The following is a 15955-nucleotide window of genomic DNA, read 5'->3' on the forward strand; positions in this document are numbered from 1 at the left end:
CACTGCCCACAGTGGCACAGAAGGAAGAGGTTGGAGAGGATGCTGGATTTGGCTGCCCCTTCTCTTCATCTCACCTACTACCCCTGTGGGACCCCTGGCTCAAGGCTATCTCTGCAGGTCTGAGTTCTGTCTTTGAAAGGAGGGCAAGTTCCCATCAGGGTGAGTTCACCTATATAGAAAGAGCAAGGGCTGGAGAAGAAAGGACAATGTTACAGAGAAGACATCGTGACAGATCTGCTCTGAAAATGGACCAGGCCTGCCAAAGCCGCCTGGGGGTCACCAGCACAAACTGCGGTGCCAGAGTTCTTTTTTTGGCCCCAAGACATTCTGTGGGGCAAGAGGGTACCTTCTTTCTGCCCCAGGTGGGGACTTGGTCCCAGGAGAGCTGCCCATTTGTGGCCCTTCCCGTGAGACTACAGAAGACTCCCTCCTGCCAGATCAGGGTCATAGCAACCAAGAACAATGCCAGGCAGGCCGAGTGGGCCCTGCGCAGGGGCAGGGGGTCTGGGAGAGCGGCAGAAGCTGCTGGGGCCTGTCCTTCCCGAACTGGGCCACTGATGGGGCCTTTCATCTCCCGCCTTCCTCTCTGGGCCACTCCAGCGTCCGCCTGCCTCTGCCTTTCCCCCCACCCTAACTACCCCCAGTGCGGCAATTACGGCGCTAATTAGGGCGCTTTGATCATCTTTAGAAATGGCCACACTGGGGAGGGACACTGCCAAGCAATTAGGGGCAGAGAGGCTGGGAGCTCAGGCACCTCCTTAGGGGGTGGGACTGCCGAGGACCCTCAGATACCCCCTTCCCTCCTCCCTCCAGGAGTGTCTGCCCCCAGCATAGCTGTAAACTCTTCAGGGAATAGAGACAGATGGGAATCCCGCCCCCCATTTGAGCCCTGGAGACAGGGCCAGCCCCTGCCCACCAGCCTCCCTTTGCCTGGCCCCCAGCCCAACCGTCAGCTCTTCTGGCCTGTCCAGGCCCCTTTGATGGAGCCGCAGAAACAAGGGCTCCTTTGACAGAAGGGGGGCCTCAGAGCCTGGATGATGAGACTTCAAAGGTGAGGGTCAAGCCCACTACCCTGTTCCCTCCCCCAGGCCTGGCCCCCTCCCATGTACCCCCCCAGTCTGTCCTCTATATAGCCCCCCAAGCCCCATTTCCCCTGTGGGCTCCTGGGAGTTAAGGGCCAGGTGAGGGACTGACCAAGGGAAGCGGGTGATTTTGATGTAAGAGAATAGAGTCAGATGATCTGAGGGACAAGAACTCAGTGCCCAGGGGCAGAAAGGCAGTGGGAGACAGGCACCAAAGGATAAGCGCCTGGCGGGTGGACCCCGAGGGGGAAAGAACCCGGGGTCGCTTGCTCCGGCTCCTGGTCACCATGCTGCTGGCTGTGCTGCTGCTGCTGCTGCCCCTCCCAGACCCATGGTCTGCACATGGGCACCCACTGTACATGCGCCTGCCCCCCAGCACCCTGCAAGGTGAGCCCAGGCTGGTCTAAGGGAGCGGCTGAGGTGGGAGGAGCAAAGAGGAAGTGGGTTCTGGGCAGGGGAACATGAGTTTGCCCCCTTCCCCCAAGGCCTCTTCTGCCTACCCTACTGGGAGAAGGATCCCTGGCTGAGACACAGGTGGGAGAGGAAAGGGGAGGACGAGGCTGGAAGGGGAAGGGGAGTGCACTGCAAAAAGGTGTGCTTTCCAGGAGGTTCTGGGGTTAGCAGGGAGGAAGGGGCCCAGGGCAGCATCCCCTTGGTTATCTAGGCCCCAAGGTGGACGACTGGACCATGGTTTCGTTGTGTCAATAAGCCTTGGGTTCTGTGATGTCTGTACCTTTGGAGTGCTGTTTTCCCTTCAAGGTTTTAAGGAAAGGCCCTTTCCACAGATTCCAGCCCAGCTCAGTTGAATTACAGAGATATTTTGGGCTGAGAATCTGGGACCATCTGCTCTGAGTGCTGGGGCCTGGAGCCCTGGGGCTCTCTGTCGCCCCCTCTCCCATTATGTCCCAGTGCTTCTGGAGCCCAACCTGCTTCCCCACTGGGCCTCCCAAAGTGGGGCTCCAGGCTGGGGCAAGGAGGACAAGCCTGGAGCTCTTCCCCAGCAGTGCATGACTTGCTCCCCATGTCCCAGCAGCTCTGTCAGCCCAGGGGACAAAAGTGTTGCAGGCGGCCCAGAGGAGCGCCCAGTGGGCTGTAAATCAGGTGGTGATGGAGATCCAGCACAGACTGCATGAGTGCTGGGGTTGTGCCAACCACACCATCCCATGCCCTGGTGAGCTTGCACTGACTACCCTGGGTCCAGTTCTCCTGTCCACCCCTTCCCTTCCCTTTAGACTTGACCCCTTCTTGGGGACAGAGACTGGGTGGGGCTGAAACCAAGACAATGCTCATGAAGGTCTCTCCAAGTGGAAAGGGCACCCCAGGCTTGGACACTGTGTGTGCAAAGGCAGGAGGGCAGGAATAGTCTGGGCTCATTTGGCGAGCAGTGAGTTTATGGCTGCTGAAATAGATCCTGACTGCTAGGGGGCAGGGTCACAGAGGAGGGGTGCAGGGGTCGGGGAGGAGGGAGAAGACTCAGGCCCAGGCTGGGATGGAGGAAGGGTGGGAGGGTGGCCACGAGGCTCAAAGATCTGTTTCTCAGCAGCACCTGGGCGTCCCAGGCCTCAAGCCCCCCTCCTCCAGGATCCACCTGAGGCAGGTGAGGCTAAAAAGGCTCCAGGGGTCAGGGCTGAGAGCAAGGTGGACCCTGGAGGGGTCTCTATGGTGAGGTCGACCAGGATTTGTTCCTCCTGACGCCGCTTGGCCTTTCTAGGGCCGTGTGGCGAGAGGCACCCGGGCACTGTCAACGTGACGCGGGCCCACGGCCGCATTGTGGGGGGAAGCGCGGCGCCGCCTGGGGCCTGGCCCTGGCTGGTGAGGCTGCAACTCGGCGGGCAGCCTCTGTGCGGCGGCGTCCTGGTGGCTGCGTCCTGGGTGCTCACGGCGGCGCACTGCTTCGCGGGGTACGTCCAGCCTCAGGCCCCTGCCCAGCCGAGATCCCCAACACCGGGTCCAACTCTTCCGGGGTCGTCGGAAGGGCGCCAAGCGTGAGGGCCGATCTCTGCTGCCCCCTAGCGGTGACTGTCCCTTGCCCGCCTCAAGGCGTCCTCGCCTCCCAGCCTCGGATCTCCGATGACTTACAGTCCGAGGATTCGACCCACTCGGGGCCAGCTCTCCCTGTCCCCAGGTGGAGAAGCACCCCGGCGTGCGGACTCGCTGGGTAATGCCCGTGGGCAGGGGGCAGGGTCTCTAAGGGACCTCGCTGCTTCCTTGTCCAGCGTTATCTCCCGCCGCTCGCCCCACAGCGCCCCAAACGAGCTTCTGTGGACGGTGACGCTGGCCGAGGGGCCCCGGGGGGAGCAAGCGGAAGAGGTGCCGGTAAACCGCATCTTGCCCCACCCCAAGGTGAGAGGGCAGCCCCTAGGCCCTCAGAGTTCGGAACAGCACCCCCACCCCACGCCTCGTTGACACTGCGCCGCCACCCCCTCCCCAGTTTGACCCTCGGACCTTTCACAACGACCTGGCCCTGGTGCAGCTGTGGACTCCGGTGAGCCCGGCAGGGGCGGCGCGCCCGGTGTGCCTGCCCCAGGAGCCCCAGGAGCCTCCCGCAGGCACTTCCTGTGCCATCGCGGGATGGGGTGCTCTCTTCGAAGGTACTGGCGGGGCAGGGCCTGGGTAAGCCGCACCTGCGTGTGCATGGGAAGAATGGGGACTGGGGTTATGGAATTTCGGAAGGTCGGGGCGTAAGGATTCTGACCAATGCCCAGCTGCCTTCGCAAAATGCTGCCCATCTCGCATAGGAGGAATCAAGGAGGGCAGCAGGAAGGGGGAAAACCCTTGAAGCAGGACCCCTGCCCTTCAGGCCTGAGCCCCTTCCACTACTTCCCTGTAGACGGGCCCGAGGCTGAGGCGGTAAGGGAGGCCCGTGTGCCCCTGCTCAGCGCAGACACCTGTAGAAGGGCCCTGGGACCGGGGCTGCGCCCCAGCAGCATGCTCTGTGCTGGCTACCTGGCCGGGGGCATCGACTCATGCCAGGTATGAGCCTCGATTGATGGGAGGACTCTGGGTGGGGCGCTCCCCAGGGAAGGAACAGCCGTATTTCCTTCTAGAATCAGGCTGTCACTCAACTTCTCTGAGCCTCTATGTCATTTGCTAAAATGGGTACAAGAATGGTAGCCCCAGTAGAGCTCAGAGCTGCTTTCCCGGCCAGGCCTAAGGCTGTCGTTGGGGTGGAGGGGTGTCAATGCAATGGCCTCTCTCTTGGCTCGGGTCCTCACAGGGTGATTCTGGAGGCCCCCTGACCTGTTCTGAGCCTGGCGCCCGCCCCAGGGAGGTCCTGTACGGAGTCACCTCCTGGGGGGATGGATGCGGGGAGCCAGGGAAGCCCGGGGTCTATACCCGTGTGGCTGTGTTCAAGGACTGGCTTCAGGATCAAATGAGCGGTGAGCGCCCCGTTCCTATTCCCTCCTCCCCACAGTGTCCCGCTAACAGCCCTGAACAAGCCCGTTTCCACCCCACCCTCCCTCAGCCTCCTGAGCCAGGAAAGCCTGTCTCCCTCCAGCGGAGGATTTGGGGGGCTAGGGTCCAAGGCCGGGGGGTGGGGTAAGCTAGCCTGTACTGCCCCCGCAGCGGCCCCCTTCAGCCGCGAGCCCAGCTGCAGGGAGCTTCTGGCTTGGGATCCGTCTGGAGAGCCTCTGGCAGATGCCGCCCCTCCCTGCGCCTTCTACGCCCACTTGTGCCCGGGGCCCGTGGGCGCCTGTACGCGTCTCGCGCAAGAGCAGTGCCTGCAGCGCCGGCGGCGATGTGGTCAGTCCTGTTCCCGGGACTGGGCCGGGGGCCTAAGGGCCTGGCCCACATCTGACTACCACTGGGACCCCTGTCCCGCCTGCAGAGCTGCGCTCGCTGGCGCACACCCTACTGGAGCTGCTGCGGGGCGCCCAGGAGCTGTTCGGCCCGCGCCCGGGGATGCGGCGCCTGGCCCCGTCCGTAGCTCGTCCCGCTCTGTCTCTCCGGGATCCTCCCAGGCACCCGTCCCGCGAGCAGCGGCTGCACCCAGGTACCCCAAGCCCTCGCAGCACAGCCCCGGACCCACCCCGCCGCGGCCGAGGCGTTCCCTTAGCTCTGCGTTTCCGCAGGATCGCGGGCTGCAGGCACTCGGTTCCCGAAGAGGAGATCAGAGCAGCAAGGCGAAGCGGACGGTAATGTCGCCCCCTGCCGGCGATCGCCAGTGGAGCGGGTCAAGGGCTGGCCGAGGCCCTGAGGATTCTCCCAGGGTCTGCGCTGGGAAGCAGTTTCACCCCTTCTGGCAATGGGGAAATCGCTCTCCCTTTTTTTCCCCCAGCAGCAGCGCAGATGATTCTTTAGGGGAACTTGTGACTTTGGGCCATCATCAGTAGCAACAGAGATGCTGGGCCTTGTGTTATTATTTAAACTTTCCAAGTCTTGGCTGCTCCTCAGCTGCCCCATCTAGAGCATAAGTCTGCCCACTGGGAGGTGCCCAGAGGTACTGATGGGAATACCACCCCCATCTCCACGCTTGCGTTTATTCCCGCGGCTTCTCCCCTTCCTGCAGGCTGCCCTGGGCTGGAGCCCCTGCGGCAGAAATTGGCCACCCTCCAGGGCACCCATGCCTGGATCCTGCAGGTCCCCTCAGAGCACCTGGCCATGGACTTTCACGAGGTGGGTAGCCCTGCCTTCCCAGACTCCTTCACAGTGGCCTCAGAAGGCTAACCTGGGTCAGCCCTGATGGGTAGTGGCACAGGAGAGGCACCCTCCCCAGCAGGAGGGAGGACCTTCCCCCAGCAGCTTGGGGTGAAGGTGGGACGGGGGTTCTGAGGGGAGGGGGAGGGAAGCTGTGTGAGCTGAGTGCTGGGTGGGTGTGAAGATGTGAGGGAAGGTGTGAGCAGAGGGCTTGTGGGGGTGTCCCAGTGAGCAGGAAGTGTGCAGGATTAGGGGGAAGGGGAAGGAGAAGGGATGGGTTTGAGTGAGAATTTCTGAGGGCCAAGAGAGAGACCAAGAGTATGATTGTTGGCCCCTGAGCTGCCTCCTCCTTCTACAGGTCCTGGCAGATCTGGGCTCCAAGACACTGACTGGGCTCTTCCGAGCCTGGGTTCGGGCAGGCTTGGGTGGCCGACACGTGGGCTTTGGCGGCCTGGTGGGCCTGGAGCCAGCCACATTGGCTCGAAGCCTTCCCCGGTTGCTGGTGCAGGCCCTGCAGGCCTTCCGCTTGGCAGCCCTGGCGGAGGCAGAGCCTGAAGGACCCCAGATGGGTTCAAGGCAGGGCCGAGGGCTGGGGAGGAAGGAGCATCATCCATTCAGCCCTCGGGTTCCCCCAGCCAGATGGCCGTGAGCCATGTTTCTCCCCTAGGCCCTGGTCAGGACCTGCTGCTCCCAGGTTCAGGAATTATGATGACAAACTGTCACTGCCAGAGTTGGGTGGGGGTCGGGGAGGTGGGAGAAGGGTCCTGGGCCCTACGTGTCTTCCCAGATGTGCCATCAGAAAATTACAGCTGCTTTAATAAACATTATTTATGATCTACAGATACAACTCCAGAGCTTACTTAGCATTGAATTTCTTTCTTTTTTTTTTCCCCAGTGGGAGAGGTAATTAAGTTTGTTTGTTTATTTATTTAATGTGGGTTGAACTCAGGACCTCTTGCATGCTAAGCACACACTCTACCACTGAGCTATACCCTCCCACTGAGAGTTTCCTTAGGATGGACATTGGATCTCTGGGGGTATGGCCCAGCCCCTAGAAGCAGTTGGTGGAGGTCACAAAGACACTGGCTGGGGGCTGCAAAGCCCCCCACCTCAGCATACCTGTCTACCTCCCAAGAAAGGGCAGTGGCGGACCTGCCTATCACCACTTCGCTATCCATGGCTGATCAGTGCTGCCCCCAATGTTCAGCGTTGCACGCAGCCTCAGCCCTCACTGCTAGCTGTAGGGACTCCCAGCCTGGGATCTTTGTCTCATGTCTTTGGGCTCCTGCCCGGCTGGCCAGTCCCTGTCCCCACCCCCTCATCACCTGTCCCAGTTTCTCTTCCCTGCAGCAGAGCCTAGAGGTGTCAGATTGCGTTTCCGGCTGCCTCTTCCCTTTGTACCCTCCCCCCATCCTGCACCTGTCCCCTCTGTCACCCACCCACATTCCCCAGTCCTGCTGATAGGAGGGGCAGACCCAAGACCCAGTCAGAGGAGAAGGATGGAGGGGCCTGTGTTAACACTGGGACTGCTGGCTGCCCTGATGGTGTGTGGTAAGATTAGCCATCACCCCTCCCTGAAGGGTCCCTCAGGTTGCCTACCCGGGTCCCCACAGCATGGTCCCCTCCCACCCACTCCTACCTGATGCTCCCTCTTCCAGCATCAGACCCACCTCCCCACTCTCACTGCAATTTCTCCCTGGAGGGGCCAACCTCCAGGGCCCAGCTCCATCGCCCAGCTGGACCTCAGGGCAGCATCCTTCCTGGGCCCCTGTCCCCAACCCTCCCCAGGCAGCTGGGGCCTGAACGAGGAGGAACGACTGATCCGGCACCTGTTTGAGGAGAAGGGGTACAACAAGGAGCTGAGGCCTGTGGCACAGAAAGAGGAGAGCGTGGAGGTCTCCCTGGCCCTCACCCTCTCCAACCTCATCTCCCTGGTGAGAGGCCCCTCCTGGCTGGGCTAGGGAAGTGCGACAGGGACAGCTTCCTGGAGGCCTGGCTGTCTCCTGGCTTGGGAAGCCCAAGGCCCCAGCCCCACTTCTGGTAGCTCCTCTCCCCTGGAAACACACTCGGGCTGTCTCCATGCCCTGGGCTGCCTGCAGGCCTCAGGCTGATGCCCCTTCCCCTTCCCCTCCAGCTTCAGCTCTTGGGGAGCCCCCATATTGCACCCAAGACACACTTTAGAGGCCATGTGCCCTCCCTGCTCCCTGGTCTGCTCATCCACTCCTGACTGCTGGGGGCAGGCCAACACCATGGTTTCCCCATCACTTGGGTGGCAGCAGGGAGGAGGTGCCTGGTGAATGTGTGCAGGACCCTCGGGACAGTCGTCCTATTTGATTACAGAAAGAAGTTGAAGAGACCCTCACCACTAACGTGTGGATTGAGCACGTAAGGAGAACACCCCACTTAGAGCCGAAGGGTGAGGGTGCAGGGCCCAGGTTCCCTTCTGCTGGCTTCTGCTTGGGGATCCCCAGCCTGTGTCAGACACTGTTCTCCAGGAGGGACTGACTTGCCTATAGAGAAACCCTAGGCCCGGCTGCCCTTCCCACCAGCTAGTGCAGCCATAAGCCCAGATTGATTAGGCTTGTAGATTAGGATTCTTCATCTAGGAGAAAATTGTCACAGTGTCTTGATTTTACAGAAGACACTGTCTACCACCTACCAGAAGCTCATAATACAGATGTAAGTCTTCTATGTCCACAGTGAAAACAGTGCTTCCAAGTTGTACAGTGTACAACCTACACAGTTGTACACGACAGACCTGAGTCCTCACTCTGTGCCCACCTCCCCCAAACCTCTTCTGTCACAGCCCCAGACCCCACAGTCTTCCCTCAGGGAAGTAGGGGGAGTGGGGGGAGCCTGGACAACAGCAGAGCCCGCTGCCAACATTCCTTCTGGGCTTCCAGGGCTGGACAGACAGCCGGCTGGAGTGGAATGCTGAAAAATTTGGGAACATCAGCGTCCTGCGCCTGCCCCCTGACATGGTGTGGCTCCCAGAAATTGTGCTGGAGAACAAGTTGAGCCGCCGCCCTCCCTGGCCTCCCCTCCATCACTATGTCTCCCTTCCTTAAGTGTCTTGAGCCTCCCCCTCAGCCTCAAGAGTCTGACTGCCCTCCCTCCTCTGCCGCCCCCAACCCTGCCAGTTCTGAGCTGGCTAGCGCTCACTGCGACCTCTGTCCCTGTCCCCAGCAATGACGGCTCCTTCCAGATTTCCTACTCCTGCAACGTGCTCATCTACTCCTCCGGCTACGTGTACTGGCTGCCACCCGCCATCTTCCACTCTTCTTGTCCCATCTCCGTCACCTACTTCCCTTTCGACTGGCAGAACTGCTCCCTCAAGTTCAGGTGCACCCACTTCTCCAGCCACCCCTCACCCCAGGGCACCCTGCCAGGGCCTTACGGAGGTGAATTAAGCACCCTCAGGCGGAGACCTCTGCTCTGTCCTGATTAGAGCTCCCCATCCCTGCAGTGGCCCCTGCCACCGTGAACCTCCTGCACTAGCTTGCCCTGCTCAGTGGCCCAGTCAGTGGCTGAGGACCACTCTCTGTCCACTGCCCTCCCCAGTTCACTCAAGTACACGGCCAAGGAGATCACCCTGAGCCTGAAGCAGGATGAAGAGGACGGCCACCGCTACCCCATGGAGTGGATCATCATCGACCCCGAGGGCTTCACAGGTCCTGGGAACAGCAGCTGTGGGTGGGCAGGCCCTTCAGATACAGTCACACCAACACCCCTGTCCCCCGGAGATGCATGTTATGCTTTGGGTACATACACCTGGGACATAGACACACAGGTAAACAGACCTTCCGGGTCTGGGCAGGGTCCCTGGGGATGCATGTGGCCAACAGATGAGGGGGTGGTTAGTCTTCCTGTCCCCAGAGAGCCCAGGGGATGGTGGGGGCTTTGGCTGCCATCCTGATGGTGTGTTTGTTGCCCCTTCCCAAAGACCCCCATCCCCTTTCTGGGACTAAGCCCAGTCTTCTATGGGGCCCCACTGCTTGCCTCTCTCTGTCAGAGGAGACCCACATCACCAGGACGGGAGTTCCTACGCTCACTGCCTTGTTATCCCCAAGACTCCTTTGAATCACATATGCCCTCAGCTTCTATTTTTCCCAAGGAGAAAACAAAAGAGTCAGCCCTCGAGGAAAACATCCCCTCTGTAGATTGAAACTTCCTTTCCAACCCCCCGGGAAAGACACCCACAAACAGACCAAGAACCCTCCTCTGTGCCTCCCCCCCTCCCCTTAGGGCCCCGCAGACAGGCCTCGCTGCGCCTCTGGGCCCTCTCACTACCCCCAGCCTCTCGTCCTGCCCTGAGGCCCCCACCTTGGTCCCCTTGCCCAGCCTGACCCCAACGCGTCCATATGCCACCCTCAGAGAACGGGGAGTGGGAAATAGTGCACCGGCCGGCCAGGATCAACGTGGACCCCAGTGCCCCGCTGGACAGTCCCAGCCGCCAGGACGTCACCTTCTACCTCATCATCCGCCGCAAGCCCCTCTTCTACGTCATCAACATCCTGGTGCCCTGTGTGCTCATCTCCTTCATGATCAACCTAGTCTTCTACCTGCCGGCTGACTGTGAGCCTTAGAGCCCTCCCCTCCCCGAGGCACCTGTGCATCGCCGCCCCTGCTTTGCCCCTCACTTCCTCCTGGGAGCCACTTGGAGATCACTGCTCCTGGAGCTCCCTGCTCAGGATCCAGGCATGAGGGACATGTGGCCTGTCAGTGGGAGGGCTCTGTGCCCATGTCTGATATTCCCCACGTGAACAGGATCCCTGGGGGTTCCATCCCTCTTGGACCCCACTTCTGCCTCTCAGGATGGGCTTTCCAAGGACACTAGGGAGAACCACTGCAGTGTTCCTCTGTCAGGGCAGAGGTCTGGTCTTTGTGGTCACCACTGTGTGGCTGTGGGCCTGGCTGTTGAGCCAATGGGTGGATAACAGGGTCTCTAGGAAGCCAGGGCATGGGGCGTGCACTCTATACTCACCTGGTTCTAGAAAGGCACATGTCATTTGTAGTCACTTGGCTCCAGAATACTTACTATGAGCAGGGCACAGTGAGTTCCAGAGACAGATGTGACCCAGCCCCTGACCCTGGCAGACAGAATAGAAAGTACAGGACTAGGAGTGCCGCCTGGCAGCAGTGGGATGGGAACTGGAGCCAGGCTGGGAGGCGCATTGCAGACAGAGAAGGGGTGCTGGGGCCGGGCGTAGGGAGTGCTGGGCTGGGGTCTTTGAAGGAAGTGCTGCGAGTAGGACTGTTTGTTACCTGGGTGCCATGAGGATGCCCTGGGGCTTTCTGTGTGGAGGAGGGACACATGCAGATCTGTGATTCAGGAGGGCTGGGTGACAGGGGATTGGCTAACAATGGTAGCGGGTGTTCCTTGAGCTCTAACCCCATGCCAGGCAGAGTCTGAGTGTTTAGTGCATGTTCTCTCACCTTGTTCTCACAACATGTAACAGTTGAGAAAACTGAGGCACAGAGAGGTTAGGCTTTTTGCCCAAGGTCACTCAGCAGTAAGTGGCAGAGTGGGATTTGAGACCAGGATGGTAATCAGGGCACCATGAATAGCATTGTTAATAGTAGTGCAGGGGCCACAGTGGGACCCTCCCGGCTCGGGGCCAGAGGTCACAGCTAAGTCCGGGCTCTCCAGGTGGCGAGAAGACATCAATGGCCATCTCTGTGCTCCTGGCCCAGTCTGTCTTCCTGCTGCTCATCTCCAAGCGGCTGCCAGCCACATCCAAGGCCATCCCCCTCATTGGCAAGTGAGTGACTTACCCCGCCCAGCTTGCCCCGCCACTCTTCACTGCACAGAGCCCCGGGCAGGGGCTCCAGGCTGTGCGTGTGCCCACAGGTTCCTGCTCTTTGGCATGGTTCTGGTGACGATGGTCGTGGTGATCTGTGTCATCGTGCTCAACATCCACTTCCGCACACCCAGCACCCACGTGCTGTCTGAGGGGGTCAAGAAGGTGAGGGCTCTCAGTAGCCAAAAGCTGGGGACTGTCCACGTGCCCCTCTGCAGGGGAAGCCATGGCTACACCCACACGAGGAGCGCAACTCAGTGGCAAAAGCCCCACCGCAGGGACCCTGGGCGGAATGTTACCTAAAGAACACAGGCTTCCTGTGAGAGATTTCCTTTCTATGAAGTTCAAGGACAAGCAGAACCAATCTTTAGTGATAGGAATCGGGATGGTGGTTCCCTCTGGGGTGGGTAGGAATTAATGGGGTCACAAGGCATGAGGGAACACTTCTGAGCTGAAGGTCGATATCTTACCTGAGAGGTGTGTACGCGGCTGAACACATCTGTGAAATTGAACCTAGCTACATGCTTAAGATTTGTTGATTCTAATGTGAGTTTGTTACACCTCAATTCAAAGGAAGGTGAGAACTGTGGGGGCGGGATGCCCAGGATGGGGACTGTCCTTGCCTCTCAGCCTCTGCAGCCACCTGGTTCTTCTGGGACAGCTGAAGTAGTTTAGCAATTTTTCCATCTTAGCTCAGCATTTGGGGTATTTTTCTTACTTCTTTGTTTTTCATATATAATTCATTTTCAACAAATGAGTTCTCTATGCTGTGAGTAATGAGGGAGTGTCCATCAGTAGGGCATCAGGGGAATAATGACCAGCGTCAGACTTGGGAGCATTTTGTGGCAGCCAGGAACAGAGTCACAGATGTTTGGATGTGTGAAGGTGACCCATGTTTGTAAAATGTGACCCCTGACCTGCCACAGCTCTTCCTGGAGACCCTGCCGGAGGTCCTGCACATGTCCCGCCCCGTGGAGGATGGGCCCAGTCCCAGGGCCCTGGTCCGAAGGAGTAGTTCCCTGGGCTACATCTCTAAGGCAGAGGAATACTTCTCGCTCAAGTCTCGAAGTGATCTCATGTTTGAGAAGCAGTCAGAGCGACATGGGCTGGCCCGGCGCCTCACCACCGCACGTGGGTCCCTAACAGCTTAGAGTTTGGCTGATCTATGGGAGGTGGGATGAGGGTAGCCCTCATGCCCACCTCTGGTCTGATGTCCACAGGCCGGCCCCCAGCAGGCTCTGAGCAGGCCCAGCAGGAGCTCTTCAGTGAGCTGAAGCCAGCTGTGGATGGGGCCAATTTTATCGTCAATCACATGAGGGACCAGAACAATTACAACGAGGTGAGTAGCAACAGGGTTGCCGTGTACAGGTGTTCAAGTAGTGCACTGATCAAGCATATCCTATCTTAAGGGGGCACAGTTCTCCTCAGAGATACCTACCAACGTAGATGAAGGCGCTCACAGTGGGTACAGATTCTAGGCCCCTCAGGGAGGGGGAGCCCCTGCCTAGAACCCCATAGCAGCACACGGGGCCAGACACACGCTCAGGTATACACATAGGCACACTGCTCCCTGCTGTTGGCGCCACACTCTGGACCTCCCTTAGGGTCCCTTCTTTCTCCCAGCTGCCAATCATTTTCTGTCCCTGCTCAACTCCAAGCTGTTAGTCCAGACAAAACCAGACAGTTAAAAGGCAGCATTTTATGGTTGTTCAATATTATACAGCTTTAAAAAAATTCTTTCTTGAGAAAGGGGCACCTTTTTCCAGTTCGTATATAAGTTAGGGGTAGCACTGAGTGGCTGGGAGGGAGGCTGTGGCCCTGCTCTCGATCTCCTGGACAGACAAAGACCAGCCCTGCCTGTGGCTGGAAGGGGACCTGGGTCCTTGCTGGGGACATGCCAGCACATCCCATCTGCTGCAAGCCTGAGGCAGCCCCCACAGATACGCTAAGGCCGTGCCTCTGTCACCTGGGCCCCAGCTTGGGGCATGAGTCTGTGGCTTGAAGGCCCGCCCTACTCCACTGTCTCTGTCACCCTTCCCCCAGGAAAAGGACTGCTGGAACCGAGTGGCCCGCACAGTGGACCGACTCTGCCTGTTTGTGGTGACACCCATCATGGTGGTGGGCACAGCCTGGATCTTCCTTCAGGGCGCCTACAATCAGCCTCCACCTCAGCCTTTCCCTGGGGACCCTTTCTCCTACCGCGAGCAGGACAAGCGCTTCATCTAGAGTGGGCCTGTCCTGCCCCACCTGGCGCAGCAGCCAGGACAGCTCCATGGCGGGGAAAGGGTGGGGGTGGGCCTGAAAGGGATGGGCCTGCAGGGGGTGGGGGTGGGGCAGGTAGCTGTGTGGACAGGGGGGTCTGAGAGACAAGCTCTTCCTGGGGAGGCCAACTCCCGGCCATGAGACTTGAGTCCAGTTGGTCCTGCAAAGCTGGGGCAGAGATGATCTGGGCTTTCCTGAGCTCCAGGAAGTGAAGGAGAAGCCCCACTTCTCAACAGTGGTTCTTTTGCAAATACAGCCAGGAGTCACTCCAGAAGGTATGAGAGTGGATGTTGACTGGTGGTGGGGCAGGATGACGTCAGGGGAGGCAGGAGGCTGGTTCAGGGACCAGGGAGGATGCCACTCAGGATGGCCTTTTGGGACCCCTCTGTGACAGGTCAGAAAAACAGGCATCTTCTTGCCTCCCCTTCCCCCCAGGTCAGGGTAGAGCAGATGGGTCCCTGTGCCTTAACTTGCCGGCTCCTCCAGCCACCTCCTCCTGCCAACCCCTTAGCCTTGGGCTTCTGAGGCCCAACTGGAGGCAAGGTTGGGGATGCTTCTCTCTCCAGCCCACTAGGGAAGGAGCTTTTTGGCAGGTGTGGGAGCACCAGGATTGCAGAAGGGCCTTCCCCAACCCTTTCTTTCTGCCTTGGCCACTCTGTCTGGGCCCCTCAGAAGCAGAGGACCGTGGTGGAAGGGTCAAGTTCAGCATCCACAGAGGCCAGAGGTCAACCTGTCAACTTCAGGTCACGCACTATCCTAAAGCCCCAGAATACAGCCATCCCCCCAAGATTGCTCCTTCTTGGGCACCTATTCCTCCTCCCCAAAGTAGGATTGCCAGATAAGACTTGGGATATATGTATACCGAAAAATAATTCATCGTCTATCTGAAACCCAAATTTAACTGGGAATCCTGTATTTTAATTTGCTAAATCTGGCAACTTCACCCCAAAGGGCCAAGTGCTGAGGCTACAGGAGCTGGGGGATGTGGCTCTGTGTGGCAGCCCACCTCCAAAACGGCCCCAGTGATCCCTACCGCCTGGTATTCATATCCTTGTGTAGTGCCTCCCACATGGTACCAGGACTACTCTGTGTGACCAACAGAATGAGGCAGAAGTGGTTGTGTGAAACTTCCAAGTCTAGGTCATGAGAGACATTGTAGCCCTCCCCCCACCCCTGCTGTTACTCCCTCATTCACTCTCAGTTGGCTGACAGAGGAAGCTGGTTGGCACAACGAGCAGCCTGTGGAGAAGCCCACGTGGCAAGGAACTGAGGCCTCCTGCCAACAGACATGTAACTGACCTTGGAAGTGGATCCTTCAGCTGCAGTGGAGCCTTCAGATGAGATCACAGCCCCATGAAAATCTCTGTGCTAGAACCACCCAGCTAAACTGCTCCTGGATTTCTGACCCTCAGAAACTATGTGAGATAATAAACGTTTCTTGTTTTAAGAGACAAAGTTTCGGGTAGTTAGTTACACTAGCAGTGTGGCCTTGGGGGAACCACTCCTCATCTCCCAGCTTCAGTTTTCTCATCTGCAAAGCATATGTAAGTCTGGCTCAGGAGACGTTCTGAAGATCAGATTTGCTAGTAGGAGTAAAGGTAGTTACACGTGTCCTGCAAATTTTAGCGGTGGTGGTTTATCTCATATCTCATCTGTGAGCCTCAGTCACTGAGGATAGGCCTCTGGGGCCAGGATCAAGCCTGGCTCAGTGAGTGAAGGGGGACTGGAGCAGGTTAGAGAACGCAATTCTTTATCTCCTTGATGTGCAGGCGTGAGGTCCCACAGCTCAACCCGTCTCCCGCAGAGGGAGTCAGTGACCTCATAAGCTCAGGTATACAGAAGACCGACTTTTTAGTCTTTCCATGGAACTAAAGCAAAGACTAGCCATTTAAAACCACAACTGACCTTACTTCCGCTTTCCAATATGAACTTTCCAAAAACTCAAGGTACAAATCTTTAATTTTTTCCCTCTGAATAGGAAAACTAGCTTGGACTTACACCCTTCAGATGAGCAGGCAGTCCGGGTCTTCCCTGGAATTGGCCACCAACTCCAGGAGGTCCCTGTCTCACACACACAGACGAGAGGGCTGACATCCGAGCCCACAACCACTGTCATTGCTCCTCTCTGCCACACGGTGGCACTGTTGGCAGCAGGTCTTATACAGTCCACCC

The 15955-nt window shown here is 58.7% G+C and overlaps 2 protein-coding genes across 6 annotated transcripts; both read left to right on the forward strand.

Annotated features, from left to right (window-relative positions):
* The first annotated feature begins 1238 nt into the window (after positions 1–1238).
* PRSS56 (serine protease 56) lies at positions 1239–6569 on the forward strand. Its single transcript, XM_032480835.1, has 13 exons — positions 1239–1469; positions 2116–2253; positions 2626–2679; positions 2794–2983; positions 3326–3425; positions 3514–3673; positions 3913–4055; positions 4300–4462; positions 4650–4826; positions 4912–5076; positions 5156–5218; positions 5593–5699; positions 6079–6569. Exons 1-13 carry the CDS (start codon positions 1370–1372, stop codon positions 6367–6369), a joined length of 1851 nt encoding a protein of 616 aa, XP_032336726.1. The 5' UTR covers positions 1239–1369; the 3' UTR covers positions 6370–6569.
* A 352-nt stretch (positions 6570–6921) lies between these two features.
* On the forward strand, positions 6922–15192 carry CHRND (cholinergic receptor nicotinic delta subunit). 5 transcript variants are annotated; one of them, XR_004320149.1, is made up of 13 exons: positions 7220–7271; positions 7509–7654; positions 8061–8105; positions 8624–8733; positions 8907–9062; positions 9282–9391; positions 10095–10295; positions 11371–11482; positions 11572–11686; positions 12448–12652; positions 12742–12860; positions 13565–14177; positions 14985–15192. XR_004320149.1 is itself a non-coding variant. In XM_032480506.1 (12 exons), exons 1-12 carry the CDS (start codon positions 6992–6994, stop codon positions 13745–13747), a joined length of 1818 nt encoding a protein of 605 aa, XP_032336397.1. In that variant the 5' UTR covers positions 6922–6991; the 3' UTR covers positions 13748–13788. The 5 variants fall into 5 exon arrangements, 3 of the variants coding, with proteins under 3 accessions (XP_032336397.1, XP_032336395.1, XP_006191204.1); XR_004320150.1 differs by having other exon boundaries at positions 13565–14058; XM_032480506.1 differs by lacking the exon at positions 14985–15192 and having other exon boundaries at positions 6922–7271; positions 7473–7654; positions 13565–13788.
* The last annotated feature ends 763 nt before the right edge of the window (positions 15193–15955 follow it).

Source organism: Camelus ferus, chromosome 5, assembly GCF_009834535.1.
Source record: "Camelus ferus isolate YT-003-E chromosome 5, BCGSAC_Cfer_1.0, whole genome shotgun sequence".
NCBI classification, from domain to species: Eukaryota; Metazoa; Chordata; class Mammalia; order Artiodactyla; family Camelidae; genus Camelus; species Camelus ferus.